This window comes from Bubalus bubalis, chromosome 11, assembly GCF_019923935.1.
Source record: "Bubalus bubalis isolate 160015118507 breed Murrah chromosome 11, NDDB_SH_1, whole genome shotgun sequence".
NCBI lineage: Eukaryota > Metazoa > Chordata > Mammalia > Artiodactyla > Bovidae > Bubalus > Bubalus bubalis.
In genome coordinates this window covers 63062240-63089939 of record NC_059167.1, presented here as the reverse complement: position 1 = coordinate 63089939, position 27700 = coordinate 63062240, and the positions used below count along the sequence as shown (strand labels likewise).

At 35.1% G+C, this 27700-nt stretch overlaps 1 protein-coding gene across 1 annotated transcript in view; it reads right to left on the bottom strand.

Moving 5' to 3' along the window:
* MDGA2 (MAM domain containing glycosylphosphatidylinositol anchor 2) overlaps positions 1-27700 on the bottom strand; it is a 912048-nt gene that overhangs the window by 317812 nt on the left and 566536 nt on the right. Inside the window, exon 6 of the mRNA XM_025295819.3 lies at positions 621-890. Within this exon, the coding sequence (XP_025151604.2) occupies positions 621-890 (270 nt within the window). The remainder of the gene's footprint in view (positions 1-620; positions 891-27700) is intronic.

The following is a 27700-nucleotide window of genomic DNA, read 5'->3' as shown; positions in this document are numbered from 1 at the left end:
CCTTTTCCTAACTCTAATTTTTCCATAACTTTAGCTAATCTCAGTCTGTTAAAACTCTACCCAGCCTACAAGACCTAATTCAAATTATTAGATATTCCCTAATAACATCTGCCAGAAACTACTATAACTTTTATTTTTATGCCCATGGCTTTTGCCTATGCTTGCCAAACACTGTATCATATGGCTCTAAATTGATACATTTATTTTTCACTCTCTGACAGTAGAATCCTTGAGTACAAGGAAATGTATAGATTTCAATGTAATCCCACAGTTTAAGGTTCTTCATATAATAGGGATTCAATAAATGTTTATTAAACATTAAATTGATACATTTGTTAAATCCTTAAAATTATACCCAATCTGTATAACAATGCATAATGTTCTATGCCACATTTGGGTTTTAAGCTTTTTTTTCTTTTTTTTTAGATAAAACTATTCCACAGTATCACTAAGAATGTGTTATGAAAACTATTCAAAGCAAATATAAAGCAGTGTTATTAAGACTCAGAGATATTAGGTTACTTTTATAATTAAAGAACATTATTTACAAACATTATTTGCTTTATCATAGCCTGGCTAACCTAGAAATTTATTCTGTAACATTCTCTAGGCAAACTCACCTCTCACAATGATGTTGGTGGACTTTTTTGCAGGGTTTCCCACGTTATTATTGGCAATGCAGCTGTAAGTGCCAGCATCTTCTGAGGTGATGGCAGGTATGGTCAAAGTTCCTCCATTCAAAACAGTCTTTTCAGGCAGAGTCCCAAAGGACCTGACCCATGTGAGAGATGGTACAGGCTCTCCTCCTGTCGTGACACATACTAATGTTATGGCCTCTCCAGGATTTACAACAATAGGGTCATCCACCAAGAGTTTAATTGACGGAGACGCTAAAAGACAAACAAAAGAACATGCGCCTATTTAGATCTACTAGAGCTAGACTTCAACAGTATGCTTCATATTTACACAAACAATTAAAATGAAATACTGTTCTCTTGTGCCAAAGTCTTATTGTATTGATCAAATTTAAACCTTATAGAATGGTTATTTATTTTAATTATGTGGCATAAACCTGTGGAATTTTACTAAGAATCTTACACATGGAGAGGGGAATTAAATTTTATGTATTCTTGAATTATTGTTTCACAATTAGAAAGCTGAGAAGAATTAAAGTTTTAAAACAAAAATCCCTTTCTCTTTTAATGTTGACAATCACCATTTGTTTTTGTCCTTCCAGGTTTAAATATTGAAGCTGTTTAGTTCTTGTATTTTCATGGTCAAGATCATCCTCAGGTCAAATGATACATATTTTGCAAACTGAACACAATCAAGTAAGGAAAAAGATTGCCAGAGGTTTTTACCAGGCAGTGGGCCTAGTTTTTCATCTTGAAAGGAATAACAAAATCATGTAATTTAAAGCATCTCCAATATTTCAGCTCTAACCTCTGTTCAGAAAGTTTAGGCAGTGTGAGTTCTCATAACCACTCTTTTAAAACTTAGAAGCAAATAAACTGCTTTTCAAAAATAGTCACCAAACTATGATGGCCACCACTCCAACATTTGAGTTTTACCGATCTCCAAAGTAAGTTGTTCGAAAATTTTCATGTACAAAAAATGTAGATAAATATCCATTCAATAAAAAATGCTTTACTGCAGACTTTTCATCAAAGAAAGTAGAAACTGCACAAAAATCTGTTCAGACACAGTACTTTCTTTTCTGCCTATATCACAGTGTCAGTCTATGTAGCACATTACTAAATAAGAACAGAAGAAATGCATTATGTTAATATTTGAGTTCATACATTCATAAATATTTGAGGCCAAATTTAAAACTGAAATCTATCCATATTTGGAATACAAAGTATTCAACTGTACTGTCTAACTGCTTTTAGATATTAATTTCAGCTCAGAGTTGGAGAGAGTTTTTCTCAGAATGAAAGGTAAACTCCCTATGGGGTTCAGTATTCTGCCTTGATGGAATATATAAATATTCAAATGAATATATATATTCCACTGTATATATAGCTTGCCTTTGGGGACATAGGTGTGCCTTGAGGGCATTATACTAAGTGAGATAATTCAGAGACAGATCCCATATGATCTCACTCATATGTGGAGTATAAAAAAAATAAACAAAAAGCAAAAGAAATGCACAAGCCACCCCCCCAAAAAAAAAGTAGATATAGAGAACAGAGTGCTGATTACCAAAGGGAAAGGAGTAGGGGAAGGGTGAAATAAGTAAATGATATCAACTGTATGGTGATAGATGGAAACAAAATTTTGGGTGGTGAGCTTGCTGTAGGGTATACAGACGTAGAAATATAGTATTGTACATATGAAACTCATAGACTATTATAGGTCAGTGCTGTCTCAATAAAAAACAAATTTAAAAAGATGCCAAGGGAGAATAAGAAAACAATTCCATGTTACAATTATGGTTCTGTGTAATGGGGATAGAAAGCCTGGGTGACATTTTTAAACATTGTTGGCCTTTCTAACATCATTGTAAGTAATATACAAGTTTTCAAAGTATTTTAATTACCCTTCTGAGGGGCTGACTACTAAAATCTATGATTAAAAACATGTTGGGAAAGTCATAAAATTAAAATGAGACAAAAGGCACTGCAGAGTTTGGTAGAAAAGAAAGTATTTCAAAATGCTATTTAATATTGCTAAACTGATAAAAAGATACTACTAATGAAAATTTTTAAAAATAGATAGTATACTTATTTATTGACACAGCATTATGAAACAGTAGTAGAAATTCTTACAGCCCAGTTTGAGGTAAACAGTATAATTTTACAAAGGTATTTAGTTAAAACACAAGTCTAGAGAGTCCAATAGTTATATTAATAAGACTCATTTGTTTTACACCATGTTTTAGTAAATTAAAAATCCCAAGGCCTAAGGACCATTAATAGTATATGTTTAGATTATGGAAACACACAATGGTGATATTAAGTCAAGAAATATTTGCCCCTGAAATTGACTTGTATAAGGATGAGTTGTTTTAAATATACTTGTATATTTTGAGGACACATAATAAAAAATTTATTAATTTTGCTTTACATTTTTAATTTGGAAGTTGAAACTATTGTTTTTTCAAGATTCAGCATTTTTTTAGCGCCTCAGGCAAAAGTGAATTGCAAGTGAATGGTATTATTTTAAACAGTGTTTTTAAACTCTTCGACCACATTGATTCCATGCGCTGTTTCTTATTTTGTACTTACATAGGTAATTAGGAAACTAAGAAAAATTGATCTCATCGCATTAAATCATGTACATGGCTGAGTGTTCTTTAAATGTCTATTGCATGCTTTGCTTGAACTACTCCATCATTACATAAGAACAAATGTACAAAGCCATTGAGATCATCAGCTTCCTTATAACCGTGAGACAAGAGCATTGGTCAAAACCATGTTGCAGGATCTAAACATCCAGTCATTCTTCACAGCAACATGTGAGAGACGGATTACTATTTGAAGTTCATTTTTAAGTTAATAAAGAAATGAAACACAGAAGTTAAAAAGGGACAAGAGAAAAACAGAGTGGACAGTATGTTAGTTTTTATTTGGAATGTTCATCAAACCAATGTAAAAAGTAGAAAAAGGTGAACTACATAAAGTAAACAAAGGCAGTTAAAGTTAAGTGAAGAAGCATTGAATGGACGATGGATGAAACTAGGGGGAGGGAAGGGAGGGAACATATGTTTACATATAGCTGATTCACCTCATTGTACAGCAGAAACTAACACAACATTGCAAAGCAACTGTACCCCAATTAAAAAATAAAATAAACATCACATATGATTTTAAACATGTTTATAGTTATCACCAAATGGCTCAAATTACATAAAAATTATTCCAACGAAGTCCGTTTTTAACATGACACACAATATCAGCCATAAATTCTCTATGTACACAGTGCTCATAAATAAGTGCCCATCTGACTTTCAGAATGAGAATCTTGCCAGCACTCAATGATGGAAGGCATGGGTCATCATAGCAATTGTCTCAGAGACTTGACTCTTTCCTTAAGATTATTATGTCAACATTCTAGCATGTTTGATATGCTGTGTGGTGCAAACACAGTAGATAGATAGATCTATAAATTATTGGTCCTGGGAGGGATGCGATGAAGTATAATGACAGGCAAACAAAGAGAAAGAAAGGAAAAAGAAAGGAAGGGAAAAGAAAGAGAGGAGAGACCAAACAGTCTGTGGTTTTTGTTTTCCAAAATCCTAAACCCTTTAATAACTATAACATGGAAAGTATATTTTAGGAAATCTCTCTGAGGAAGAGAACTCTTCCCAAGTTCTCTTCAGCTCCTCCCCTCCTGGCAAACAAAAAGAAAAGTTTTTTTTGGGTTGAGCAACAGTTACTTCAGTGGATCTGCGACAGAAAGAGGACGGGCTTCTTGGCTCCCACACCAAATCCCAAACATTTGGATATTCAAGAGTAAAGAGGATCGCTGTGTCCCTTCTTGGTTGAGGTCACTAAGTGTGACTGGCTAGACAGACATAGTGAGTCCATGGGGCAGGCTCCATGCCTCAGGGGAACAGCCCCAGCCCTAGATGATGGAATGGAAGAAGCGGAGAGATAGGTCAGAACTGAATGTGACAAGACAATTGGAATGAAGGAGATGTTAGGTGATCCATGCCCTTCAGAGATCCAAGTCTCATGTCCCACACCATGGTGAAATAAAAGCAACCCCTAGAATTTAAACAAAATCTGGTGGAAATGGGAAATCCATGTTACCAATTTCTGAAATTATGGCAAAATAGATAGTTGAAATAAAAATGAAGTTAAATTATAGAATAATAAAGATATATTTCTTTCAAACCTGAGTTTGTAGGCAGGGATTCATACCCATTAATTTTAGTGAGTCAGTTCCTCATGAGGTCCTCTGGATGGGCAATACAAAGGTTTAGCTTGGGGTTAATTAAGAATACATTCTGTAGGAAGAAAATACTATTTTAGCCAAGGTCAGTGACTTTTTTTGGTGCTTTGTTTGGCTATTACCTAACATAATAGCTTGCTGAAAATAAACATTTCTTAAAAAAATGAAAACAATGCAATAATAATCATCTTATATTTTTAGAGATTTAGCCCTCCATGGATCTGGGCAATTTTTAAAAAGGAACTTAGATTTCTATCCCTGACTCTGAATAAATGGATGTGAAGTAGTTAACTACAGTAAAAGCTGCCATTTATATTGAGTTAGAAATACCCTAAGACACATAATTCCTTGATTGAAAGGAAATTGACTATTGAGTCACAGAGAAAAATCAAAAGGAAGGAAGAACATAAAAACCAAACCAAAAAAAGAAAAACAACCACCATCACCAAAACTCACAAGAAAGAATTATAATAAAAAATCCATAGCTAGGATGGTATTTGTCTTGGCTTGAATCATCCCAAAATCCGGTCCTGATATAAGTAGATCATTAGGGTGAAGATCCCAGGAAGCATATTGAAGGAGTAGAGAAGAGATAAAGAAAGGGAAAACATTCAGTAATGGAACAGGAATGAGTGGTGGTCACTGTGGGAAACCTGACTCCCTGCTGTTGGGAACCCTCTGGGAAACTAGAAAGAACACATCCTCGAACTTTTCCTCTGAAAAATGAGGAGGCTGACTGGGGTGTTTATCTACCAACCCCTGTCCCTCATTAGTTAAGGACTCTTCTATGGGTTTTAATGTCCCAACATTCTCCATTGTCTGAACACATTGATTAGTCTAGAGAGTTTTCAGACAGAAGGACATGGAAAAGAAACTGTCAAAAGAAACAATAACCTCCAGAGCAAGGCAGTCACAGAGCCTCCTAGGGCACCCTTTCTGTGTAAGTTCAATGACCAATAGTTGGCCACATGGAGATAATGTGAAAAGTATACAGAAAAAAAGGAAGAAATTAGTGGTGAGTTGGGGCACATTTACTCATCAGGATATAAGCACAAAATAAAATGAGTAACAGCACAGCATGAATAAAACGAAGAGGAAGTGAAAATATATACAATTAACTTTCTGTTTCTTTTCCAAGGATCTACATTTTTCAAAGTGAAAGAATACTCACATGCTAGACAAACCAAGTCTAGCTTCTATATGGAGAGACATGCTATACATACAGATTTGAGGAATAAGATTTCTCTTGCAAAAAGAAGTCATTTAACTGAGATACAAGAATCACTATATTTTTGTGCATTTCATTGAAATTCATTTTAAACAGACATTTCAATGAACATTTCATATAATAAAAAATGAGAGAATATATTAGAAGTTGATTTGAAAATTCAAAATAATCCACCTATGTAGTTGAAGTTATTATTCTAATATTATCATTATTGACAAGTTGATTGATTCTCATGAAGTCCAGGAATAATATATTACTAGGAAATTCTATAAAACAATGCTCCAGGATATGACAATATTTGAATAGCAATCATAAATAGTCTCTAGAGCATGAGAGAGCCTCTGCTACAGATATAGAAGCTAACAAGCATTTTTCACTTTTTTTTTTAAATGTCCATAGCACAGACAGTCCTGCAAATGATTGAGAAAGCAGAATACATATGTTGCTTCATGGAACATAAAATTTTCCTAAAAGAGACATTCTGCATAATAGCATCAGTTCCAAAAAGAGTTTCACTAGATAGGTTTTGTTTTATTAACAAAATATTATTTATTGCTTATTTTTATTGTTACTAGGAATAAATGCTTTTAGATATTGTTTGTTCTGCCCAGTATAACACTTTTCAACATAGTCATTTAATACGTGTTTATTGAGCACCTACTGTGTATCAAGGCCTGTGACAGGCACCTGGAATATAACAGTGAACAAAACAGCCAGAGCTCCTGCACTCAGTTTTACATCCTAAGGCAATGGCACCCCACTCCAGTACTCTTGCCTGGAAAATTCCATGGATGGAGGAGCCTGGTAGGCTGCAGTCCATGGGGTCGCTAAGAGTCGGACACGACTGAGCGACTTCACTTTCACTTTTCACTTTCACGCATTGGAGAAGGAAATGGCAGCCCACTCCAGAGTTCTTGCCTGGAGAATCCCAGGGACAGGGAAGCCTGGTGGACCGCTGTCTATGGGGTCGCACAGAGTCGGAGATGACTGAAGCGACTTAGCAGCAGCAGCCGCAGCAGGACAAAAACCTGCTATCTCTCATTGTCTTGGGTGACTTCACATATTTAAATCATCTCCTGTTCTCTGATTTTGGGTGCATTTGTTATTCTTGACCAGAATATTTATGCCATCACAGAACAATGAGTAAAGAAATTTGCCAATAGGTATTCTTCAATGAAATCAGACTTTATAAATTAACACGGGTTTTATATATATCTGAATCCAGTCATTAAACAAGATAACAGAAAAAAATAGAACTACAACTTGGTTTCCAAGGTGAGCAAAAATACAAAAGATTAAGTCAAAGCTTATTTTAGTCAGTAAGTTATGTTAATAGCTGGGGTACTAATACTTAATGGCCTGAAAATTCTTTATAATATTTTTAAAACATGATGGGAAAAACATCATCACCACACATATCTCCGTCCTTTGGTCAACAATCCCTTACTGTTCCTTCCAACAGGTGAAATTGGCAAAACATGGTCTCATTCAATTTTATCAGAAGTGGGTGTCATCTGCAGTTGCAGCAGAATCCTTGAGGGTCATCACTCATGGAAAGAAAATCCAAGCTAAAAAGCACTTCCAACCAAGGGATCTGTTTTCCAAGGAATTTCCAGTTCTAGAAGATACCGGCTTTTTAGGGATAGGGCCAATTTGCAAAGATGCCCTCCTCACAAAATCAGCATAATGTGAACTTGCTATTCCTGTTGCCTGGGAGTTTCTTCAACTGCTTATTCACCAGGTAAATGACTTTATTATGATCAAATGTCAATAAAATTTCTTTACCAAATTCCTAGTTTTTGTCCAAAGCAATTGAATTCCTTCCTGCTTTGATTTATGTAAACATAGCAGCTCATAATAGCTCTCCTCACAACATACCCTTGTTTAGTTGCTCAGTTGTGTCCAACTCAGCCACCTCATGGTCTGTAGCTTGCCAGGTTTCCCTGTCCTTCACCATCTCCCAGAGCTTGCTCAAACTCATGTCCACTGAGTCAGTGATACCATCAAACCATCTGGGCTTCTGTTGTCCCCTTCTCCTCCTGCCTTCAATCTTTCCTAGTATCAGGGTCTTTTCCAATGAGTCAGTTCTTTGCAGCAGGTGGCCGAAGTATTGGAGCTTCAACTTCAGCATTCATCCTTCCAACGAATATTCAGGATTGATTTTCTTTAGAATTAACTGTTTTGATCTCCTTGCATTCCAAGGGACTCTCAAGAGTCTTCTCCAACACCCACAAATCAAAAGCATCAGTTCTTCAGTGTTCAGCCTTCTTTATGGTCCAACTCTCACATGCATACATGACTACAGGAAAAACCATAGCTTTGATTCTGTAGAAATTTGCCAGCAAAGCAATGTCTCTGCTTTTTATATGCTGTCTAGGTTGGTTTTAGCTTTTCTTCCAAGGAGCAAGTGTCTTTTAATTTCATGGCTGCAGTCACCATCTGCAGTGATTTTGGAGCCCAAGAAAATAAAGTCTCTCACTGTTTCCATTGTTTCCCCATCTATTTGCCATGAAGTTATGGACCAGATGCCAAGGTCTTTGCTTTTTGAATGCTGAGTTTTATTTATTTATTTTTCTTATTATAAATTTATTTATTTTAATTGGAGGCTAATTACTTTACGATATTGTATTGGTTTTGCCATACATCAACATGAATCTGCCACGGGTATACAAGTGTTCCCCACCCTGAACCCCCCTCATACCTTTCTCCACATACCATCCCTCTGGGTCATCCCAGTGCACCAGCCCCGAGCATCCTGTATCATGCATCGAACCTGGACTGGCAATTTGTTTCATATATGATATTATACATGTTTCAATGCCATTCTCCCAAATCATCCCACCCTCTCCCTCTCCCACAGAGTCCAAAAGACTATTCTATACATCTGTGTCTCTTTTGCTGTCTCGCATATAGGGTTATCATTACCATCTTTCTAAATTCCATATATATGCATTAGTATACTATATTGGTGTTTTTCTTTCTGCCTTACTTCACTCTGTTTAATAGGCTCCAGTTTCATCCACCTCATTAGAACTGATTCAAATGTATTCTTTTTAATGGCTAATACTCCATTGTGTATATGTACCACAGCTTTCTTACCCATTCATCTGCTGATAGACATCTAGGTTGCTTCCATGTCCTGGCTATTATAAACAGTGCTGCAATGAACATTGGGGTACACATGTCTCTTTCAGTTCTGGTTTCCTCGGTGTGGATGCCCAGCAGTGGGATTGCTGGGTCATATGGCAGCTCTATTTCCAGTTTTTTTAAGGAATCTCCACACTGTTCTCCATAGTGGCTGTACTAGTTTGCATTCCCAACAACAGTGTAAGAGGGTTCCCTTTTCTCCACACCCTCTCCAGCATTTATTGCTTGAAGACTTTTGGATAGCAGCCCTTCTGACTGGCGTGAAATGGTACCTCATTGTGGTTTTGATTTGCATTTCTCTGATAATGAGTGATGTTGAGCATCTTTTCATGTGTTTGTTAGCCATCTGTATGTCTTCTTTGGAGAAATGTCTATTTAGCTCTTTGGCCCATTTTTTTGATTGGGTCGTTTATTTTTCTGGAATTGAGCTTCAGGAGTTGCTTGTATATTTTTGAGATTAATTATTTGTCAGCTGCTTAATTTGCTCTTATTTTCTCCCATTCTGAAGGCTGTCTTTTCACCTTGCTTATAGTTTCCTTTGTGGTACAGAAGCTTTTAAGGTTAATTAGGTCCCATTTGTTTATTTTTGCTTTTATTTCCAGTATTCTGGGAGGTGGGTCATAGAGGATCCTGCTGTGATGTATGTCAGAGAGTGTTTTGCCTATGTTCTCCTCTGGGAGTTGTATAGTTCTGGTCTTACGTTTAGATCTTTAATCCATTTTGAGTTTATTTTTGTGTATGGTGTTAGAAAGTGTTCTAGTTTCATTCTGTTACATGTGGTTGACGTGTTTTCCCATCACCACTTGTTAAAGAGATTGTCTTTAATCCATTGTATATTCTTGCCTCCTTTGTCAAAGATAAGGTGTCCATAGGTGCATGGATTTGTCTCTGGGCTTTCTATTTTGTTCCATTGATCTATATTTCTGTCTTTGTGCCAGTACCATAGTGTCTTGATGACTGTAGCTTTCTAGTAGAGCCTGAAGTCAGGCAGGTTGATTCCTCCAGTTCCATTCTTCTTTCTCAAGATTGCTTTGGCTATTCAAGGTTTTTTTGTATTTCCATACAAATTGTGAAATTATTTGTTCTAGCTCTGTGAAAAATACCATTGGTAGCTTGATAGGGATTGCACTGAATCTATAGCTTGCTTTGGGTAGTATACTCATTTTCATTATATTGATTCTTCCAATCCATGAACATGGTATATTTCTCCATCTATTAGTGTCCTCTTTGATTTGAATGTTGAGTTTTAAGCCAACTTTTTCACTCTCCTCTTTCACTTTCATCAAGAGGCTCTTTAGCTCCTCTTTGCTTTCTGCTATATGATGGTGTCATCTGCATATCTGAGGTTATTGATGTTTCTCTCAGCAATCTTGATTTCCGCTTGTGCTTCATCCAGCCCAGCATTTCACATGATGTACTCTGCATGTAAGTTAAATAAGCACAGTGACAATAGACAGCCCTGACAAACTCCTTTCACAATTTGAACAAGTCCATTGTTCTATGTCCATTTTGAAATGTTGCTTCTTGACCTGCATACGGGTTTCACAGGAGGCAGGTAAGGCAGTGTGGTATTCCCATCTCTTTAATAATTTTCCACAGTTTGGTGTGATTCACACAGTCAAAGGCTTTAGCATACCCAATGAAGCAGAGGTAGATATTTTTCTGGAATTCTCATGCTTTTTTTATAATTCCACAGATGTTGGTAATTTGATCTCTGTCTTCTCTGCTTTTCTAAATCCAGCTTGAACATCTGGAAGGTCTCAGTTCACGCACTGCTGAAGCCTAGCTTGGAGAATTTTGTACATTACTTTGCTAGCATGTGAAATGAGCACAACTGTGCGGTAGTTTGAACATTCTAGCCACATACCCAAGCCATCATTAGAATATTTACCTTCCCCTTTCATTCTGAAATATTTAAGAATTGAATTATCTGTAAAAAGGTGATGGTTTTCATATTTGTAACAAGAACACTCATAAAATTGTTCGCAAAGAACTGTGAGCTCAATAAAGTTTTATTGAAAAAAATGCTGAATTTAAAGATTACAGAACAGAAACTCCACATAAGATCTATTTGTCATAAACTTAACCCCCCCAAAAAAAATCAGCATGAAAAACTCAGAATTTCATGAACCTTTCATTAAAAAGTACTAGTTATGAAGACCTTTCAGGTTTTTCATTGTTTAACCCATCTAAACTTAACCATGCTTTATGTCACTAACAAGATGATAGCAAAGAATTTCTCTATCAAAATTTAGAGCACCACTCACAAAAATAATTACAGCATATTATTTATACTTCTTTGTACTTAATTTTTTGCTCAGTTTCAGCAAACATATTACTATTAATAAACCATCTGATTAAATCAATTATGTCCCTGATACCAAAACTAGAGGCATAAGCCATTTGTCATAAGAGGACAGCATGTGGGTAATTCAATATAGAATTTTAAAAACTCAGTTAAGATTTAAGGTTCTTCCTTAAGAATGATATAGCAGCGGAACAGATAAAAACATCACCTCTAAAACCATCTGGTGTTGGTCTCCTAGCTATACTTCTTGAGGCCTCATTAGAGTAGCAAAGAAAACAAGACAATAAAATTCTGCTTTGGCCATCACAGCTGCTGAAATGGAGGCAGCTGGCATTTCTACAACCAGTATTATAACATAGAGGGATTGTGCAAAAAGGCATTCTCTTATTAGTCAGTCTCTTACTCCATCTTATTGGTCTTATAAACGTTAGATTTTTTTTTTAATATTTTTAAATTAATTCTTGTACCTTTTTCTTTTTTAGGCTGCACTTGCACTGCATAGGTTCCCTGATGGCTCAGATGGTGAAGCATCTGACTGCAATGTGAGAGACCCAGGTTCGATCCCTGGGTCGGGATCCCCTGGAGAAGGAAATGGAAAACCACTCTAGTACTCTTGCTGGGAAAATCCTGTGGACAGAAGACCTGGTAGGTTATACTCCATGGGGTAGCAAAGAGTCGGACATGACTAAGTGACTTCACTTGTAGTCCATGGCATGTGGGATCTTAGTTCCCATTCCAGGCATTGAACCCATGCCACCTGAATTGGAAGTACAGAGTCTTAACCACTGGACCACAATGGAAGTTTCATTTTATAGTAATTTGGCTAATGTGACTCATAGCTAATCTTAAAGAATAATGTTGAACAGATCTAACTCCGCTGGGACTCTTTTTGCCTCTCCAGGGGAATTTATTAGTTTCCAAAGTACTGCCCAGGCCAAATTTCTACCTTGATTAGGAAAAAACCTTGGCATATAGTCTCCTAATCTTATGACATATCTGTACTCAGGTTACTCATATATCTAAATTGGTTCCAAGAGACAGCAAAGATTAGAAATCACATCATGAGCTTAATTAGCCAGGTCATTGATAGCAACTAAATAAATTGATGGCAAACAAAGGAATAACCTATGTTTTATTTAAATAAAAACTGTTAATTCAACATATATCTATTAAGAGCCAACTCTGTGTCAGACTGTTCTAGGCACTGGAAGTAACAGGACAAAACAGACAAAAATCCTGCCCTGAGCTGTTTGCAATTAGATGGAGACAATCACAGACCTTAATGCGTTCCAGGCACTCTTCAATCAGTTTTACACATATTTCTTATGTAATTTTATGAGACGACTAGTATTATTACCTATTTTACTTAGTACCAATCTGAGAAACAGTGTAGATAAGTTTGCCATGGCAACATACATAGTGAATGGCTCCGGAGCTGAGATTCTAATCTAGGCAGTCTCACTTCAGATGGATAAACACAGTAAATAAACTCCAGAGTGAAATAAAGTTAATAATTTTCAAGCTCTAATTAAATTCCTGGTGATATTTATGCCAGAGGAAGAATTAATTCTGCGGGTCTAATAGAAGGGATAACATTAATATCATCCATTATAATAAAGCCTAAGGAAGGAAAAAATAGACATAGTTTGCTAGTCAGGCTTATAGAAATCTCTATCATTTATAATAGCAGACAAAAAGGTCTTGTGAACCCCCTAAGGCATGATTTAAAAGCCTAAATTCTGAAGTGATGGTAAAAGAGGCTCTGAGGCCATTGCTCAGTGTTTTCACTTCTAACTTATACAAAACTATAATGGGCTGATTTATTTAAGTTCTCAGACTTCACAAGGTAAGGAGGAGAAATTTCAACAAGGAAAGGATTCCTTAGACAGGAAAATGGAGAACAACAGTGTATCTGACAGCATGCCACTAAGGAAAGAGTAAGAAAAACAAGTGTATTATTACAAGGAATAGCAAGCAAATTCACAAAGATGAACTTATTAACCAAGTCTTCTTCTATTTCAACTGTCAATCTTAAAATATCAGATTAGGCAGGTACAGTTTTAAAAGGCAAGAAAAGAAGAAATATAGCCGTATCTTCAGGTATTAATCATGGAATAAAGAGAGAGAAAAAGGGAGAAAGAGAGAGAGCCTTTTGCTGGTGCTTCTAAAGTAAACTATCAAATACTACTTTGCAAAGGACAAAAGTGGTCATATTTTGCTAAATACAATACTGGACCAACGGTCAGATTAAATAAATCAAAGTATATCAATCATGCATACATTCATATTTAACACATTTAAGCATTAAAATGATTATTTATGTTAGCCTCTAGAAGTAGTTTCATAAAACAGAATATCATATCTTGATTGCTGAATTGGGTCACAACTCAAATGGCACTTGCATCATGGGTACCTCAGCCCTTACCAAGTATCTATTACAACTTTCTAGCTGGAATTTCTGCTGCAGCCTGAAAATGTTGGAGTGAGGAATCTAACTCTAGGAGATGAGAGGTGCTTCAATAAATCAAGGACTGCCCTGGGAAATGTGAGCACTATGTACATTTTCATTTATAAAGGGCTAAATATGTTTTTTAGGAGATGTTCTCCTTTCAAGTACACAACAATTAACTATTATTTACTTTGTGCTTACATTGATATTCTTTCCCCACGGTTAATTAAATGAAAAAGAAAGGAAAAGAGAGGCTGAATCAGAGCATAGTTTGTTAAAAATGAATGTGCCAAAGAAGAGGGATTTGATTCCAAGTTTTGTGTGTGGTTAGGAGCCAATTTCGGAGAAGGCGATGGCACCCTACTCCAGTACTCTTGCCTGGAAAATCCCATGGACGGAGGAGCCTGCTAGGCTACAGTCCATGGGGCCGCTAAGAGTCGGATACGACTGAGCGACTTCACTTTCACTTTTCACTTTCATGCATTGGAGAAGGAAATGGCAACCCACTCCAGTGTTCTTGCCTGGAGAATCCCAGGGACGGGGGAGCCTGGTGGGCTGCTGTCTATGGGGTCTCACAGAGTTGGACATGACTGACACGACAGCAGCAGCAGCAGCAGGACCCAATTTATTGGACTAAATTACAAAACTACAAAATTGTGGTTTGCACTTCAGAAAAATGACAATTTTAAACTCTAGACCTTGTAATGGGTGTCAGTACTGTATCATGTTGACACACTGTAAATACTAACTCCTGTTTAAGAATTTTATTAGAGACCTAATTCCAACATGAGTCAAAAATAGCTGTTTCTTATCTTGGGATTTCAGACATTCAGAGTACTTTTAAATATACTGTTGCCATATTCTGGGACAATGCAGCTATATTATAAGGGAGGCATTTCTTTTTTTGAGTAAGATAATACTGTAGTGTAACATATGTGAAGGAACTAAAAAAGCTGCACAAAATAAAATGTTGCTTAAGGAAAGACTAAAAGCCAATAGAACTTTTAAAATACGATTTTAATATAAAAGATAAAACATTTACTGAATCACCTCTGAATTCAAATCCTCTTGACACATGAGAAATGCATGTACAAAAAATGTCCTGCTGATATTTTATTTCTCAAAACTATTGAAAATATAATTTTCCCTCTCTAGTTCCGATGCTTTCAACATAGATTTTGCTAAACCCATATTTCCCATTCTGCATGATTAATATGCACTAATGAAATATCTTTGCAGAGGAAACAAATACTTACCATTTGTTTGCAATGTTGAACTATGCTTTGTTTTTCTTCATCTTAATATTGATATGTATTGAATTGCCTATTAAACTCTCCAGTGACTTGAGAATTAAATCCATATTACATATTCTTTGACTGTGGAACTGTATACATATAATAATGCTTTTCTAAACCTGTTCATATTTAACATTTGACTTAAACACACAAAACAATGCTTAGCACACAGATCGTTACATAGTCACTGAATTTTCAGCTTCTCTGAAATCTAGTTATCATTTTGCTGTGTTGTCCACACTGTCATAACTCTACCTGGATACCGTATCTGATTGCTGTTTCCTTATGGTTCCAAAATGGAAAAGACATAAACGTTACAATTTTCAACAGGTTGACCTAATTCTAAGCCTGAAAGACAAAATGCAGTGAGGCAGGACTTTAGTTAAGTATTCATGATCAACACCAAGAGAAATAGAAAGATACAGTTAAGAATAGAAGGAGTTTTACTTCTTTTCACCCATTTCATACCTCTCAGACAGTTATCTTAGTGGATTCAATCCCAGGGAAATTTATAAGAACCTATATCACACTATTTGTTTTTCTAACAGCCTGTTCATTTACTTCCTGTTGTGTCTTTTCCCTTCAACTTTGAAAATATATATTTTAATTTGTACTCAATATGTGATAATCATTTTGAAAAAATTTCTTACTTACGGTTACTTATTAAGTCAAACTATATGAAATTGCCTATATTTTACCATTTTAGAACTATAAACTATTTTGGGTAAAACAAAGTAAACCTATCTTGCCAGATCCTACTAAAGACAAACCAGTACCTAGAAGTTTTTTACTTGACTAAAAATTCTGGCTCTTGCTTGGCTGTGCACAATGTTGCAATGCAAAATCAAAATGCAACTTAAGAGTAGCTTCATACAAGTGTCATATCTATTAATGCCAAAAAATTGTACACCCAGTTTATTGATAATTTTCCTTTTTGTCAAAGCAGGGAAATAGGTACCATTAACTGAGGAAATCAGTCCTGGGTGTTCACTGGAAGGACTGATGTTGAAGCTGAAACTCCAATATTGTGGCCACCTGATGCAAAGAGCTGACTCATTTGAAAAGACCCTGATGTTGGGAAAGATTGAAGGCAGGAGGAGAAGGGGATGACAGAGGATGAGATGGTTGGATGGCATCATTGACTCAATGGACATGAGTTTGGGTAAACTCCGGGAGTCGGTGATGGACCGGGAGGCCTGGCGTGATGACGTTCATGGGGTCACAAAGAGTCGGACATGACTGAGCGACTGAACTGAACTGAACAAGAGGACAAGGCTACTATCCATAAATCACTAGTACACAGTGTGTCTATCAGAAATCAATAATGTTGACTTTACCGCACAATCACTCAACAGTATGTGATTGAAGGGTGCAGTCAAAAAAAAAAATGGTCACGTAGTACAATATACCAAGTAGGGAAGAGTGACTAAAAGGACCTAAAAGAAAGAAATACTGCTCAAAACATGAACTAAGGCATATTACTAAACAATTGGACATACCTATTTTCTATAGCAATAGAACAGTAGCAAGAAAATAAAGAAGAGTATGTTGTTTCAAAAAAAAAAAAAAATGTGTCTCCTAGAACAGATGTTGCAAAAAAAAAAAAGAAAATGGAGGGAAAAGCCAAAATCTTTGTGATGCTCTGGAAATAAGTGCCCCAAAAGCAAACTGAAAGTACAAACTGCATCTAGACTTACAGTCAAAATCTAGACTTAAAGTCAAATTTCTGATCAACTATCATTATGCTCCAATTCAGCTCTCTCATTTTAGTCCCTGAAACAATACCCGAGATACTTTACTCTCAGGATATGGACTACTGTGTGGATTTTCTTAATTTTCAAATTTAATTCAAAGCCTTTTTTTTTTTTTTTTTTTACTTTGCTAGTTATTTTTATTTATTTATTTTATTAATTTTATTTTATTTTTAAACTTTACATAACTGTATTAGTTTTGCCAAATATCAAAATGAATCCACCACAGGTAATTCAAAGCCTTTATGAACCAATGTGAATCTTTTAAATTCTGTCTAGATGTTGCTCAAATGATTGTATGAATTTAAGTTAACAATGGCCGCAAGGCTAATCTTAGCCACACCACAGGATGTTAAATTGTATGAGAAGTGTGGTTAAGGTCAGAACTCTTTGAAAAAACAAATATTTCAGCATGACGTTTTAACAATAATATGTGTATTTCATCATACCAGAATATCAGTGGGAAAAAAATCAGATATTTATGGCACATTCCTTTCCTCAACAAAAGTTGTTTGCATTTTTCCTGTTCTTTAAACTAGAAAATTTATTCTAGAAGTGTTCCCTGATGAGATAATAATCAATCTCTACTTCTTTTTAAAATTTACATTTACTTGGTACTGATGAGTATACTTGATTTTAAGAAAGGGTAGGAATATAAATTGTATTGATTTCTTCATTATGAGAGTAAGTACATTACCAAAAGGTTTTATAAAAATTTGGCAGAACTAATGTAAAAACCTACTCATTACTAATACACATATTAGTGATATGATATTTTGGGGCTTCCCAGGTGGCACTAGTGGTAAAGAATCCACCTGTCTATGTAGGAAACATAAGACACAGGTTTGATCCCTGGGTTGGGAAGATCCCCTGGAGAAAGGCATGGCAACCCACTCCAGTATTCTTGCCTGGAGAATCCCATGGACAGAGGAGCCTGGTGGGCTACAGTCCACACGATTACAAAGAGTAGGATACAACTGAAGCAACTTAGCACAGCACAGCTAAATATGATAATTTACATTTAATGAGTATACAATATTTGATATTCACTTATTTCTGTAACCATTGAAAAAGTTGGAATTTGTGATTTAATATTTCTGCTGAAAAGTACAAAGTAGTCTACTGTAACACTGATACTTTCAATAAGTAAAAAAGGACAACCAAAGAGCTAAATGAGATTTTGGAACTCCTCATTGATTTCTTCACAATGGTAATTTTTTTTAATCTAACAACCATAATACCACAATACTTGCTGCTGCTAAGTCGCTTCAGTCGTGTCCGACTCTGTGCGACCCCATAGATGGCAGTCCACCAAGGCTCCCCCGTCCCTGGGATTCTCCAGGCAAGAACACTGGAGTGGGTTGCCATTTCCTTCTCCAAAGCATGAAAGTGAAAAGTGAAAGTGAAGTCGCTCAGTTGTGTCCGACTCTTAGCAACCCCCATGGACTGCAGCCCACCAGGCTCCTCCATCCATGGGATTTTCCAGGCAAGAGTACTGGAGTGGGGTGCCATTGCCTTCTCCACCACAATACTTAGAGCCCACCATTTTCCAGGCAATTTAAATACAATATCATTTAATCTTCAGTTTGTGTAATAAGGTAAAGTTCTATGGGGAAATGTGTACTTTTAAATGTCTTAGAGCTGGAGGCAGGACAGTGACCAAGAATATATCTTCTCTTGAATGAGATGAAAACCTCTCTGCCAGTGACTTTTTGTAAACAAAATATTGAGGGCTCAAGATTTGCAAAAATTTTCTCAAGAAGGTTCATGAGTTCCACGGGTTATTTGTTTGCTATTTTTTCTCAAATAGTAATGTAAGCCTCATGTATGAAAGTACAACAGCACAATGAGGTATTAATCTTATCAAATTCTGCAAGCCTGAAACTTGCCTGCATCAATGTTGGAGCTTAAGAGTATCTGTGTACATATAGGCTGTATCTACTTCTTTGTAGCCATCTCATTTCAACTAATTTTCCATTGATGTTAGTGTTACCATGCAAATAAAAATGAAATCTGAGAGTAAATATTCTCTTTCTATCAATCGATTATCCACCCATAGCACGCTGTCAACATGGCTTAGCAAAAAGCAGGTTCAAAGAGTCAAAGGACTTGGTCACACAAGTGGGGAGAGTCAGGATCTACACCTTTGTTTTTTTCACAAATGCTTCTTTATGTAGAGCTGCTTAAGGCTGCATGCGAAACAGTGTTAACAACTGACATTGAGACTCATGTTCCATACGAGGGTAGGCTGCATGTGAATTAGATTATTAAGTGGCCAGTTATACTAGCTTGCTTGAGATTATAGGATGTGAGACCTTCATTGAGTCCAGGACAAACTTGGATGGTTGGAAACCCTCAAGACCACTGATATAATCTATTCTAGGATTTTGGGTAAAAAAAAAAAATATGGGATTAGCTACATGCACTTATGGAAATTTTTGTATATCATCATGAGATCCAGTAATGTATTAAACTGGAGCCTATTACACAGAGTGAAGTAAGCCAGAAAGAAAAACACCAATACAGTATACTAATGCATATATATGGAATTCAGAAAGATGGTAACAATAACCCTGTGTACGAGACAGCAAAAGAGACACTGATGTATAGAAGAGTCTTATGGACTCTGTGGGAGAGGGAGAGGGTGGGAAGATTTGGGAGAATGGCATTGAAACATGTAAAATATCATGTATGAAACGAGTTGCCAGTCCAGGTTCGATGCACAATACTGGATGCTTGGGGCTGGTGCACTGGGATGACCCAGAGGGATGGTATGGGGAGGGAGGAGGGAGGAGGGTTCAGGATGGGGAACACATGTATACCTGTGGCAGATTCATTTTGATATTTGGCAAAACTAATACAATTATGTAAAATTTAAAAATAAAATAAAATTTAAAAATAAATAAATAAATAAATCAACTTTGTCAGTGAATGATCATAAAAATATTCCAAACTACAAGTTGTACATGGCAAGTTCAAAACCTTATAAGAACCTTAAAGTGCATTTCCAGCAACTGAATTATTATCTATAATAACACATTTCTCAGAAGTTTCACTAGAACAATAGAACTTTATTAAGTACTAAGCCAAGGTCTACAAATCTGCAATCTAAAATTAAAAATTAATTGTCCTAGCAATCAGAATCCAACAACACATTAAAAAGATCATACACCATGACCAAGTGGGCTTTATCCCAGGGATGCAAGGATTCTTCAATATCCACAAATCAATCAATGTAATACACCACATTAACAAATTGAAAAATAAAAACCATATGATTATCTCAATAGATGCAGAGAAAGCCTTTGACAAAATTCAACATCCATTTATGATCAAAACTCTCCAGAAAGCAGGAATAGAAGGAACATACCTCAACATAATCAAAGCTATATGTGACAAACCCACAGCAAACATTATCCTCAATGGTGAAAAATTGAAAGCATTTCCTCTAAAGTCAGGAACAAGACAAGGGTGCCCACTTTCACCATTACTATTCAACATAGTTTTGGAAGTTTTGGCCACAGCAATCAGAGCAGAAAAAGAAATAAAAGGAATCCAAATTGGAAAAGAAGAAGTAAAGCTCTCACTGTTTGCAGATGACATGATTCTCTACGTAGAAAACCCTAAAGACTCCACCAGAAAATTACTAGAACTAATCAATGACTATAGTAAAGTTGCAGGATATAAAATCAACACCCAGAAATCCCTTGCATTCCTATACACTAATAATGAGAAAACAGAAAGAGAAATTAAGGAAACAATTCCATTCACCATTGCAATGGAAAGAATAAAATACTTAGGAATATATCTACCTAAAGAAACTAAAGACCTATATATAGAAAGCTATAAAACACTGGTGAAAGAAATCAAAGAGGACACTAACAGATGGAGAAATATACCATGTTCATGGATTGGAAGAATCAATATAGTGAAAATGAGTATACTACCCAAAGCAATCTATAGATTCAATGCAATCCCTATCAAGCTACCAACAGCATTCTTCACAGAGCTAGAACAAATAATTTCACAATTTGTATGGAAATACAAAAAACCTCGAATAGCCAAAGCGATCTTGAGAAAGAAGAATGGAACTGGAGGAATCAAGCTACCTGACTTCAGGCTCTACTACAAAGCCACAGTTATCAAGACAGTATGGTACTGGCACAAAGACAGAAATATAGATCAATGGAACAAAATAGAAAGCCCAGAGATAAATCCACGCACCTATGGACACCTTATCTTTGACAAAGGAGGCAAGAATATACAATGGATTAAAGACAATCTCTTTAACAAGTGGTGCTGGGAAATCTGGTCAACCACTTGTAAAAGAATGAAACTAGAGCACTTTCTAACACCATACACAAAATAAACTCAAAATGGATTAAAGATCTAAACGTAAGACCAGAAACTATAAAACTCCTAGAGGAGAACATAGGCAAAACACTCTCTGACATACATCACAGCAGGATCCTCTATGACCCACCTCCCAGAATATTGGAAATAAAAGCAAAAATAAACAAATGGGACCTAATTAACCTTAAAAGCTTCTGCACATCAAAGGAAACTATTAGCAAGGTGAAAAGACAGCCTTCAGAATGGGAGAAGTTAATAGCAAATGAAGCAACTGACAAACAACTAATCTCAAAAATATACAAGCAACTCCTACAGCTCAACTCCAGAAAAATAAATGACCCAATCAAAAATGGGCCAAAGAACTAAATAGACATTTCTCCAAAGAAGACATCCAGATGGCTAACAAACACATGAAAAGATGCTCAACATCACTCATTATCCGAGAAATGCAAATCAAAACCACTATGAGGTACCATTTCACACCAGTCAGAATGGCTGTGATCCAAAAGTCTACAAGTAATAAATGCTGGAGAAGGTGTGGAGAAAAGGGAACCCTCTTACACTGTTGGTGGGAATGCAAACTAGTACAGCCACTATGGAGAACAGTGTGGAGATTCCTTAAAAACTGGAAATAGAACTGCCTTATGATCCAGCAATCCCACTGCTGGGCATACACACTGAGGAAACCAGAAGGGAAAGAGACACGTGTACCCCAATGTTCATCGCAGCACTGTTTATAATAGCCAGGACATGGAAGCAACCTAGATGTCCATCAGCAGATGAATGGATAAGAAAGCGGTGGTACATATACACAATGGAGTATTACTCAGCCATTAAAAAGAATACATTTGAATCAGTTCTAATGAGGTGGATGAAACTGGAGCCTATTATACAGAGTGAAGTAAGCCAGAAAGAAAAACACCAATACAGTATACTAACACATATATATGGAATTTAGAAAGATGGTAACAATAACCCTGAGTATGAGACAGCAAAAGAGACACTGATGTATAGAAGAGTCTTATGGACTCTGTGGGAGAGGGAGAGGGTGGGAAGATTTGGGAGAATGGCATTGAAACATGTAAAATATCATGTATGAAACGAGTTGCCAGTCCAGGTTCGATGCACGATACTGGATGCTTGGGGCTGGTGCACTGGGACGACCCAGAGGGATGATATGGGGAGGGAGGAGAGAGGAGGGTTCAGGATGGGGAACACATGTATACCTGTGGTGGATTCATTTTGATACTTGGCAAAACTAATACAATTATGTAAAGTTTAAAAATAAAATAAAATTTAAGAAAAACAAAAACAAAAAAAAACAAAAAATTAATTGTTCTAAAGTGTAAAAATTCTATTACTTTATTTTAGCATGATCTCATCCAACTTGCTGAAAGAAATATCACATGACTTGAACTCCTTTACTCTTGTAAATAACTTTTAAATTGTTTAATTATAATTATAATTTAATAGCATTTGAAGAATAACTGTGTAAAGCTGGGAAATATCATCAATGAATTGTTCTAGATGTTTGCTAAAATACAGACTATTTGACATGCTTCAAAGTATTTGGTTAAGTTGTAAGGCAATATTTCTTCAATGATATTTCTTCAATGGCTCAGATGGTAAAGAATCTGCCTGCAATGCAGGAGACCTGGGTTTGATTTCTGGGTAGGGAAGATCAACTGGAAAAGTGAATGGCAACCCACTCCAGTAGTCTGGAGAATTCCATGGACAGAGGAGCCTGGTAGGCTATAGACCATGGGATTGCAAAGAATCAGACATGACTGAGTAACCAACACTTTCACTTTTAAAAATGGGATTTCAATAATTTATACCCTTTTATCATAGTGTTGCCTTTCATTTGATTAACAGTTGTTTTTTTTTCTTTTTTAATCTTTGCTTAGCTATCTACTATATCTGAGTTATGATGTCTTCTGGACAAGTTAATAGTTTATGAGGAATATTGTATATAAGGGTTCACAGTCTAAGTTCACTTTGGATGTAGTGAACTTGAAAAATTCATTGCTAGGACAATAAAATGCACAGGTGTAGAGAGATCCCAGAAATATGCATACTTCCTGTTACTATAGTAATAGAATTTTGGAAAATTTAGGTCACATTGTTATTCAGAAAATAGTCTCAGACAGACCAAAGTTGAAGCCCCATAATGACCATTGCTTCTGTCCCCAGATTCACTGCATACTCAAGATCTGTATGCTCATATTATGAAGCTACATTAATGAGGATAGGGCATATATAGGTTCAATTACCATAGGAAATGATGGAGCACACAGACGAAAAATCTGTTACATATCAACAAAAGTGCAAGTTTATTTAATTCCTTATCACTTTCACACAATAGTATTTTATATTTCTGATAAACATTTTGTCAATTATAGTTTGATGGACATATGACAGAAGAAGTATTCATTCTTATAGATTTTTCTGGAAAATAGTAGTACTTAATTTATCCACTGATAAAAGTAATTTTTATTTGAAGACTAGTAATCAATGACTGAAACTATATACCATATCCTAGCAAAAATCTAAGATTCTTGTCCTCATCTCACCATGATTACTGATGATACCGATTTTATTCTTTATCTCCATTATCAAGGTTAACAGCCCAATGATGACTACTCTTTATTGGATTTGTTATGTGCTGGAATCTCTAAAAGTTTTTCATTTAAGGGCATTTACAGTCTATAAAACAAAATAATATGGATCTCTGTGTCATCTCTATTTTAAAGAGGGGAAAAACAAGTTTAGAGAAGCTAAATAAAATCTCTAATTTGAGAAAAACAAATATGAACCTTAGGCTTTTGAACTTCAAAATTCATGCAAGAGAGTTGTAGGAAACATCTCATTCTCTAATTATATGGCCTATCATTAATATTGTACTAGTATTGCTTGTATTCTTTTGGTGTCTTTAGTAGTAAATACTGTTGTTTAGAAAACCTGCATTATGTATAATTTTAAAAAATCTGCTAAAGCATTCATATTCCCAAGATTTTACTATAAAAAAATAAAACATTTTTTACACTTCTTCTCCTTTTTCTTCCTTCTGTTTCTTCTTTTTCTTTTAATAAGTGGTGCTAATAACCTGTTTGGCTAGATGCTGTGGAGCTCACCTAAAGGAAAGAAGTTCAAATATACACACGGCTAAGAAATATTTATGAGGTTAGTACTCATAAATATACTCCCAGTCATTTCCTTTCATCTTTTTACTAGTTATATATGAGAATGGGATATACTATTTTACAAGAGAAGGTGCTTATGTCCACACTATTCCTATTACAGATAACTCCATAAAATTCCAATAACTGAAGTATTATTTATTTAATCATAACACTTAGATAATTTAAATTCCTCTAAACATAGAAGAGAACTACCATGAATAGATCACAGCATACACAACATTTTATATTAGGTCTCACAGAAATTGCTGAGCATTACAACTGTTCTACAGGTTATATAAAATAATAAGAACAGATAATGGTTATATAATGAAGGGAACAGATGTTTCCTAACCTCTTTCTTTTTCCACGGTAAAATTTACTGGGACAGATTAGAGAGGAAAAAAATGGAGAAAGAAGAAAGAGAGAAAGCAGAAGAGAAGGAGGATGTAGATGTTTCCCGTATTTCTATAGTCAGTAATATTTTGGGGATGACTTGGTTCCTAGATGTAATACACATTTATGGAAAACATCCTAATTGGATAATTTTATAAATGCCAAATTTGAGCAGACTGAATCAGAAGACCTATATAATTTAGTAAAATTAGCCCCACCTGTTTTATTTCTTTATGGAATTCATCATAACCTCCCAAGTAGGTACAAAATATGTATTTCATCCTAAAATAACATGCTTAATTCTTATTTGCGTTTGAAATCATGTCATCAACATATAAGTGCTTGAAATATATTAAAATAAATTAAATCTGTTTTATTATAATTTATAGGTGTCCTCGTGTTAGAAATACACATAATCTGAGAAATTTCAGTTTATAGTTACCATAATTATGATATTTAAAAATATACTTTCATTTATTAATATTCTAAATTTTCAAATTTGAACAGGTTTATTTTAATAAACTATGAAAAATACAAGGACATTAAGAATTTACCAATCAAAATGTAATATTCATTTTCTTCCAAAAGGGAGTTGAAAAACTATCAAAATGATTTTTAGACCTTGCTATGAGGTTATGACAACTGAAAATCAACAAACATGCTATCTTATGTTTTATAAAATTCTATGAATTGTTCATGATGAGGTCTAAGACAGCTAGATTCGTATGATAAATAATAATAATATTTATGTAACAGAAAATTTTTCATAGCATAGCAAGTAGTCAACAGAGATCAACAAATGATTGGATACTCCATGACTGATATATAATTTCAAGCTCTACTATGATGCTAATTCATAAGAAAGTTAAGAAAACACATTATTGGTAAATCTATAGATGACACTGACTTTTAAAATGACACCTAGCAGTTGCTTTTTTAAGCAGGTCTAGAATATTGATTTTTATCAATGGGAGTTTCTATTCACAAATGTTAAGAGTTTCATGGAAAACAGTCTGACAATAAAGACATTTATTTTCCAAAGCATTTATATATGTTAAAATGTATACATTGCCAGGTCATTCCCTAGAAATTCTAATTCAGTAGGTGTGGAATAGGCTTAGGAATCTATACTACACAATGCAATTGTTCTGCTGCAAAACCTTTTAGAAACCCTCATCCACAGTAGACATTATTTCCATCTTCACATGCTTTATCATTTGGGCATTGTGCAAGTCCAATCGATAGAGTGATTGAAATTTAAAAGTTTATTTGACTATAAAGATATTTAAATGAAATTTTGTCTATACAAAATATACATTTTTAGTAAAGTATTTGATCTCTATACAAAAATTATTAATATTTCCAAAGTTATACTTTCTTAAGTATATTACAAAGGAGATTAACCAAACATTACAATATTTATAATAGAATATCTTTTCCCTCAATAAGTTACACATTTTCCTTGACATTGTGTACACTAAGAAGTGTGAGAACTTTTTATTTAGAGATTCACAAGAAGGAAAACTTAAAAATACCTGACTCTCATATTGGTTATGGCAGTGGTGACTTAGGATCTCCTAATGGTAGTAAAACTATGGACTTATTTGTTAGTTTACAGACCAATTTGCATGGAGATGATGAAAACTTATTTGAAATTCATGGACTCTTCTAACTTTGAGCACAACCAGAGGGGAAATGTGCTTAAGCAAACCTGATTTGAATATGAAAAATTCAAAAATTCACCAGGCACATGACATACCTGACTATGTCAACACAGAATCAAACAAGGTACTAGTTCATATTTTTCTATTCGATTATTTACCATAACTCTGAAGCTCATTTTGTAATGACTGTCAATCTAAATTTTGTGAAATATTTATAAAAGAGAACATTCAAAATATTCATAAAAGAGAATAATACTTTGTTTGTTCAGTCTAGACATATAATATTTTTGCTTAAAAAATAATGGACCAGAAAGTGATCTTGTGTTCTTCATGGGACAGGTAGTCAAATCTCTGCTTTCTGAGCTAATGATTGTTAAAAATTAACTTGGAAATAGCCATCCAGCTGCTTTACAAGACTTTAGGAGTTGGAAAGCCTATTACTTCTTGTGATAATCTTCTCCTTTCCACTTTAGGATAAATCATTTATTTCTAATAAAACACTATGGCTGAGATTTAAGTTCATTTTCTCAGATTCACAAAAAGATCTGAATAGCTAGTCAGTCTCCTATTTTAAAATAACCCTTCAAACATTGGGACCAAGCCTATCTCCATCCCTTCTTAGCTGTGGAAATTGGAAAGTAATAAAATGACACTTATGTTCAGCATAAAAAAATGCAATTTTATTGTACTTTAATCTTTAAGAATTTTTGTATGTCTTACTTCAGTTTATCCTCAAAACAACCCAATGAGGATACTTCTTAAATAAAATTTTTTTTTTTAATTTTCATTTTATATTGGAATATAGTTGATGAACAAGGTTCTGTTAGGTTCAGGTGTAGAGCAGAATGATTCAGGTATACATATATATCTATTCTTTTCAAATTCTTCTCCCACTTATATGTTATTATACAGTTCTGAGCAGAGTACTTTGTGATATATAGTAGGTCCAAATGAAAATATTTTAATTGCTGTAGGTCAGTTTGTTATGTGTCAGATGATGGGAAAACACGTGACTAAAAAACCCCACCTGT